General features: G+C 48.1%; 1 protein-coding gene across 1 annotated transcript; it reads right to left on the bottom strand.

Annotated features, from left to right (window-relative positions):
• Positions 1-1,987: 1,987 nt before the first annotated feature.
• On the bottom strand, positions 1,988-6,884 carry ASIP (agouti signaling protein). The gene is made up of 3 exons (XM_008590734.1): positions 6,725-6,884; positions 4,919-4,980; positions 1,988-2,382 (listed from the first exon to the last, which is right to left on the bottom strand). The coding sequence occupies exons 1-3, from the start codon at positions 6,882-6,884 to the stop codon at positions 2,206-2,208; spliced, it is 399 nt and encodes a 132-aa protein (XP_008588956.1). The 3' UTR covers positions 1,988-2,205.
• Between the last annotated feature and the right edge of the window lie 382 nt (positions 6,885-7,266).

The following is a 7,266-nucleotide window of genomic DNA, read 5'->3' on the forward strand; positions in this document are numbered from 1 at the left end:
GAATGAATGAATGAATGGGTTGGTTTTCCACGTGGTGGTCTGGACCCAGCAGCCAAGTGGCTTTGTTACTAATGGACTGGGTCTTTAGCTTTGCATCCCTGGCCTCACCCTGGGGGCCAAAATGGTATCTGGTTGATGAACAGTGTCTGGAAAACAGGAGCAGTAGCTGCAATATGGTCCCAATATTCTGATGACATTTACTCAGCAGCAACTGAATGAAAAGTGTTGCAACAAATGAAAGGTTCTTGCCTTGTGGGCTTGCAGCATAAATGACAGAAAACAAAACAAGCAACTGGCAGCTTTTCTGTGTGTCTGTTTCTTGTGTTAAGGCACAGAAAAGCACCACCACCTTGGATTTATAACAAGAGCAGTAGGACTGATTATTTCCCATTTTATAGACAAGTAATTGGAAATTTAGACACAAAGACTTGCCCAATGTGCAGAATTGTGTTAATAGCCTAGCCTGAAGCATCCATCTTCTCTCTTTGTGCTCTGTCCAGCGGGTTGCCACTCCATCCAATTCAGGCTCAGGCTGGATAGAGGCATTTGCCTCACGTTTCCATACTAGTGATGTCAAGGCACAGCCTGAGCCTCCAGTTGGGAAAACGTCCTTGGAACAGAGGGAGTTTTAAGAACTTTGAAAGAGGGAAGATTGCAAGTGGACGAGTGGGCCAGGGGACATGGCCCCCCAGTGCTGGACCTTGAACCCCACTGTCCTTGCCCCCAAGGACAGAGATAAATGGTGGTTACTAGGGCTGAGGTAACTGCTCCACATTTTTCTCATAGTCTCTCTTTAGAATCTTTCTTGGCACAGGCCTTTTTGCTTTTTTTTTTCTGGTATTGCCACTGTTTGCAGTTTCCTGGCTTTTGCTTAGATATGGTGATTCCTTGGGGAAGAGCTCCAGCTGCTGGGGGACACTGACAAGTGGCATCTTTTCAGCTTTTCTCCCTATTGGCAGGGATGCCCCTAGCCAAGCAGAGCAAGTAATTGATGTTTGGAACCCTTACCCTCAAAGCACTGGGAGTTTCCATGTGACTTTCCACCCTGGCTGGCCCTTGCACAGATTCTGCTCTGACCTCTTCCCCTTCACTCCCCAAATTAGTATTCCAGGTGCTCCCCCACGCAGGGTCCTTCCAGAGATATAAAGCTGCACCTCAATTGCTCACAGACTGAGGATCTCTAGAGATGGAATTTCAGGGAATAGCTTGAGACATTTTTGGCAACTGGTCCCTGATACTTCAGCACAATAATTGCTGCCTACTCACCAAGCCCAGACCCACTGCCTCCTTACCGGTTGACAGAGCTGGGGTGGGAGTAAGGATCTCTGAATCCTTTCTTCCTACTTGAGAGCCCAAACTCCAGGCTATCCAAGTTAAAAATGCCTGGGGACCAATGATCATTGTTCATTTAGCCTGGGGTGTGAGAAACTCCTCCGAGGTCGCAACACCTCTGTGAACCCCTGGGAGAGAGGGACGGGTGGGCATCAGTGTCACCCACTTCTTTTGGGAGCCTCTTAGGCTCTCAGATCCTCAGCCCAGAGCCTTCTGGCTATAGAGACTCGGTCAACATCCAATCATAACCAGCTGCCGGTCTTTATCTGCAGCCCTCCCGGGACCGACAACCCAGTGAGATCGTGTATGGAGTTGTAATATTTCTTGTTTTTTTCGGGGATGGCGAGAGCTACTTAGAAGAAAGGGTGAAAGACTGAAAGGCGGTTTAATGGCTCCTTTCTGCGTGGCCGGTCTGCATTTCCTGGTTTTGGAGGCAGCCTCGAGTGTTCCCAGGTTTAAAGATAGGGGGCAGCATAGCCCCCAGCCACCGGATCGGGAGAAAAGATTACCAGGAACGCGGCTGTAGTGCGGGGGTAATCGGGTTTCCCGGGCCCGGGGAGAGTGGCGCGTGCGCAGTCCGCTAGACTTCGCCGTGAAGGGGGCTCAGCGGAGCGATCGGCAACTTTCCGGTCCTTTAAAGAAACAGCCACACACCTGCGAGCAGCCCACGTGTATTTAAATTTTAACTCAAGCCGGGTCTTTTTGAAGTCCCGCCTCTTGAGAGTTCCGCCCCAAATCAGTACCCACTTCTGCGCTCAGTCCTAGGAAGCCACATCCACTAGATATCACCCGCGCTAGAAGCGCCCCCAGGGTGCCCGTAAGCCCCGCCCCCGAGGCCCGCCCAGTCCTGCCCACGGCGCGGAGGGGGCGCACTCAGCAGTCCCTGTTGAGCACGCGGCAGGAGCAGACGCTGCGGAAGAAGCGGCACTGGCAGGAGGCGCACGGGTCGCAGCAGGCGGGCGCCGGCGGCTTGCAGCTCTTACGGGTGGCCACGCAGGGCGAGGGTGGCGGGGACCGGGGCCGCGCCACCTTCTTCATCGGAGCCTTCTTCTGCGGGGAAAACGCGGGGGCTGCCCGAGCCGGCTACGCCCTCCCACCCGTCATCTTCACCTCTGCCTGGGAACTCCTCCTGCTGCGGAGGCCTGGGACAGACACCGCCGCCCAGCTGCCCAACGCCCGCTCGACTCGTGCCCACAGAGCACCCCAGCGGGTGCCCGCCCGCTCCCCAAGTCAGGTCCTCCCCTACCATCCCCACTCAAACTTACCTGGCCCTCTTCTCTCCCTGGGCGACTCCACTCAGCTCCACAGCTTTTAAACTACCATCTGGATCTTCCCTTTTTCAGCCTATCCCCAATCCCTGTCAGTTCTGCCTTCATCATAGAGCCGGAGTCCACCCACGTCTCCACCCCACCGCCGCTGCCCTGGGCCAGGCCACTATCTTCTCCCTTATGTCGCTCTGACCCTCTTACAGTGCCCCAAAGGTACCTCTCCGAAGACCTGTGATCGCATCCCACCCAGGCAAAGCCCCCCAGTGGTTTCTCTTTGCACTTAGAATGAAACATAAACTTTCTTTTGGCCCTAGCCCACCTCTCCGACCTGTCTTCACAGGCCACTGGCTGGCCTCCTTTCTGTGCACCGAACACAGCAAATGAGTTTCTAACAAAACTTTACTGTTTGTTAGGACTGTATTTCGGTTTGTACCACAGTTTGTTAGGACTGTATTTCACTTTGTTAAAAATTTAGCATTGGAATTGAGATGTGCTGTAAGTGTAAACTATGCACCAGATTTCAAAGATTTAGCACAACAAAAAGACTGTAAGATATTTCAATAACTGTTAAAATTGATTACACGTTGAAATGTTCACATTCTGAATATATTGGGTTAAATATTATTAAAATGAATTGTACCTGTTTCTTTTTACTTTTTAAAAACGTAACTACTAGAAAATTTAAAATTACGTATGTGACTCATATTGTACTTCTGTTAGACATTGCTGCTCGAGATTACGGAGTTTTTCAGTCTTTATTTAAATGCTGCTTCCGTTGGGAGGCCTTCCTTGACCACTCTTCCCTTCACTCTGTCTCATTATTGTGCTTCAATTTCTTCACAGACTTTACCATCTGAATTTATTTACCTATTTACTGATGTACTCGCTGTTCACCTGTTTTCCCCACACGAATGCAAACTCCATGAGAGCAGGGATATATCTTTCTTGTTCATTACTACTGTAAACACACGCTAATATATTGGTCGGTTATATATTATTATCTGGCAATCATCTGATCTGCTTGTTCACTTCACGGCCAATGAAACAGGCCCAGAGAGGAGCAGGGACTTTCTCAAGATCACACAGTGCCAAGGTCCTGCCTCCAAATACCTAGCCCATTTCCCCCTGCTCTGTTTACAGTTGATCCGATAAACTGAGGCACACTAAGACAGAAATAATGTGCGCATTTCAACAATGCCTTCATCCAGTATATTCCAAAGTGTGGGAATCTGTATCATGGTGGTATGATTTTAGGTGGTACGTGAATCTTAAATTACTATGAATCACATAGTGAAAAAGGATTCTTTTTTCAATCTCTTTCAAATTGAAAGGTTCAGTTTTGTGCCAATGTCCTTAATGCCTCTCCAACACTTTTTTTTTTTTTTTTTTTTTTTTAAAGATGACCGGTAAGGGGATCTTAACCCTTGGCTTGGTGTTGTCAGCACCACGCTCACCCAGTGAGCTAACCAGCCATCCCTATATGGGATCCGAACGCGCGGCCCTGGCGTTATCAGCACCACTCTCCCGAGTGAGCCACAGGCTGGCTCCTCTCCAACACTTTTTTTTTTTTTTTAAAGATGACCGGTAAGGGGATCTTAACCCTTGGCTTGGTGTTGTCAGCACCACGCTCACCCAGTGAGCTAACCAGCCATCCCTATATGGGATCCGAACGCGCGGCCTTGGTGTTATCAGCACCACTCTCCCGAGTGAGCCACAGGCTGGCTCCTCTCCAACACTTTCTAATCTGTCTTTTAACACAGAGAGAAGGCCTCAGATTTAGCTTTCAACAGGCAATACCATCTAGCTAGAATGCACTAACAATGTTTTACTTTTCATTTTACTTAGTTACCTTCTATTTATGGCAAGAGATACTGGCTTTCTATTATAGTCATATGTATTTTTAAGTTTTAATTTTAAATAAATACATTAAATAAGTGAAATTCAGATATGGCAAAACTTGTAAAAGTGATTCTGAAATGGCCGAGGGTTAGGAAACATTGCATTCATGCAAAAGAATGAGTGATGGTGAAATTTCAAGCAGGTGGATAACTAGTATAGGAAGCTGCTTTTCAGCAGGTAAGCTATTTTGCTCAGTCAACTTCGGCTCCCTGGGCTTCTGTGGGGGTCTGGCTCAGGGCTCTAGGCCAGGAAGCCTTTAAGTAGCTTTCAGTTTCTTTTGTTAATGTAGGCCTGGAAAACCTTTTAATTACTTCCCAGACAGAGCTTGGGACCCCCAGCTCTGGCTGGGAACTAATTTAAAGACTTTCTTCCCCCTTTAAGTCCAATCCCACCCCCACAGTGAAATCTCCCAGGCCTACCTTAGATCTCTTCTTCTTTCCTGCTTCTTTTCTGCGGATATTTTCGGGTTTCTTTTTCAGCTCTTCAAAGAGAGACAGAAGGAGCAAAGCCAGATGTTTCTGAGGGCAGCAAAGTGGGAAGAGCAGCAGGGGTTCTGGACCATCTCAGGGTGGGGGAGAGAAGGAGGGGTTGGCTGGATGAATCAGATGGTGGGACTCAGGCCAGCAGGTTCTTGTTAGCCTGGCTGCTGATCTGGAGCCAGGGACTGACAGTGAAGTCCTTTGAGGAAAGGCAAACAGGAAATTCAAGGAGGCCCTGGAATTTGCCTGTGGCATCCATGAGGGGCCTCGTTCCTTGACCTAGTTGGCTCAGCGACACTCAGAGCTACCTCAGATGCTCCTTCTTTAGTGTCCAGTCTGGCAGGCACAAGAACATTGTGATACTCTGAAAATGGGCTTGGTGTCTTGTATATGTGATGGAGTTTGGATGTGTTGTCCCCACCAAAACTCATATGGAAATCTGATCCCCAATGTGGCAGTGCTGGAAGCTGTTTGAGTCATGGGGGTGGATCCCTCATGAATGGATTAGTGCTCTCCCTAGGTAGCACTAGGTAACAATTGATTTCTCACTCAATTAGTTCCCACGAGAGCTGGTTGTTTATAGAACCCTGGCACCTCCCTTGCTCTCTTGCTTCCTCTTGCTATGTGATCTGCTTGTACCTGCTGCTTTCCACTATGAGTAGAAACAGCTTGGGGCCCGTGCCAGGTGCAGCTGTCCCAGAATCGTAAGCCAAATAAACCTCTGTTCCTTATGAATTACCCTGTCTCAGGTATTTCTGCCGTAGCAACACAAGATGGACTGATACAATATGGATGCACCTGTGTTTCCTGTGTTCCTATTTTCCATTTCTCAGAGATTTGGAGCTAGGGAAACCTGATTTGAATCCTGACTCTGTATAACAGCTGTGTGGCCTTGAGTAACCTACGTAACCTCCTTTGAGACTCGGTTTTCTCATCTGCAAAAAAGTGTTCTGTAATACCTACCTTGCAGGGTTGTCTTGAGGATAAATGAGACATGTTTATAAAGTGAAAAGTCTGGCACATTGAAGGTGATCAGTGAATGTTCATGTTCCCACCCTTCCCTGATATGTCCAGAATATCCTCTTTTCCTAGTGAGAGGCAAGACAGTAAAGGATATTTGTTTTGGGTTTAGGTTCTGGAGTTAAGTACCTGAGTTTGAATTCTTGCTCTACCAGTTAGGAACTGTGTGATCTTATGCTAGTTACCTAACTGTCCTGGGGCACTATTTCCTCAACTGTGAAATATGAATAAAAACAGTACTCACCTCACAGTGCCTAGCACATAGTATGTCTGTTAAACCAGAAGATCTCCAATGCTAGGCTCTAATGCCCATTATATTTTTCTCTGAGCAGTTATTATCAACCCTGGCATGACAGGACTGCTTCATCCCAGACTTGGTTATATTCTGCAGCATTTCTGAAAGTTTGTTACCATTGATAGGAGTTCTGTGATTCAATAAGTTTCAGAAATGCTAACTTAAACCAAGTTCACCAAGCCCTTGACTTCAGGCTTTCTCAGAGCCTCTAAGATGCTAAGCTGCATATTAGATTGGTGTATACAGAGCTTCCCTATAATAATGAGTCAAGGGACACTTTATTTCCCCAGGATTATTTCGTAGAATGTGCAAGGAGGAGCTGTGACCACGGCAGTGGATCCTGGTAGCAGCCTAGGAAGCAGCCTTGACATCCTGCAGCCCCCTCTCATGGGCCAGAGCCCAGAGACTGGGCCTCAGGTCAGGATACTCACCCTTGATAGAGATAGAAAAGGAATCCAGTAGGTTTATGGAGGAGTTGCTCCTCAGACTCATGTCATCTCTGGGCTTCTCCTCAGGTGGCAGGTGGCTGTAGGCAGTGAGAAAGCACAGGAAGACCAGCAGGATAGCCAGGAATAGGCGGGTGACATCCATCCTGGGAGGACTGAGTGGGACAGAGAAGGCGGTCAGGTGGGCATGCTAGGGGTAGTAGGAAGAGGCTATGCTTTCCTGCTTTGTGTTTCTTTGGGCTGGTGTTCTGACTGTTGCACAAGTGTCCCAGTGGAACTGGAGGACTATAGCAAGGCTTAGGACAGGGAAGAACTGATGTAGGAAGAAGAGAGAAAAGGAGAGATGGGGAGAGGAAGTGGGAATGACAAGAAGGGAGGGAGATGAAGCAAAGAGAAAAGGAATGTATTGCCTTGGTCTCTGCTGTCCAGAGGATGGGGTACCGAATGGCTGGCACTATTCAAATTGCCCCTCTCCTGCCTCATTCACTCACACAGTACATACAGTTGACTTTGCATAGATTAGATAT

This window comes from Galeopterus variegatus, unplaced genomic scaffold (assembly GCF_000696425.1).
Source record: "Galeopterus variegatus unplaced genomic scaffold, G_variegatus-3.0.2 Scaffold6340, whole genome shotgun sequence".
NCBI classification, from domain to species: domain Eukaryota; kingdom Metazoa; phylum Chordata; class Mammalia; order Dermoptera; family Cynocephalidae; genus Galeopterus; species Galeopterus variegatus.

Bases quoted from the DNA above. Each gene is read 5' to 3' on its own strand.
- ASIP (XM_008590734.1), bottom strand. From the start codon at position 6,884: ATGGATGTCACCCGCCTATTCCTGGCTATCCTGCTGGTCTTCCTGTGC. The intron at 4,981-6,724 runs GTGAGTATCCTG...CTCTCTTTGAAG, and splicing joins CTTTTCTATCTCTATCAAGG to AGCTGAAAAAGAAACCCGAA. The intron at 2,383-4,918 runs GTAGGCCTGGGA...TTTTCCCCGCAG, and splicing joins GAAAGAAGAAGAGATCTAAG to AAGAAGGCTCCGATGAAGAA.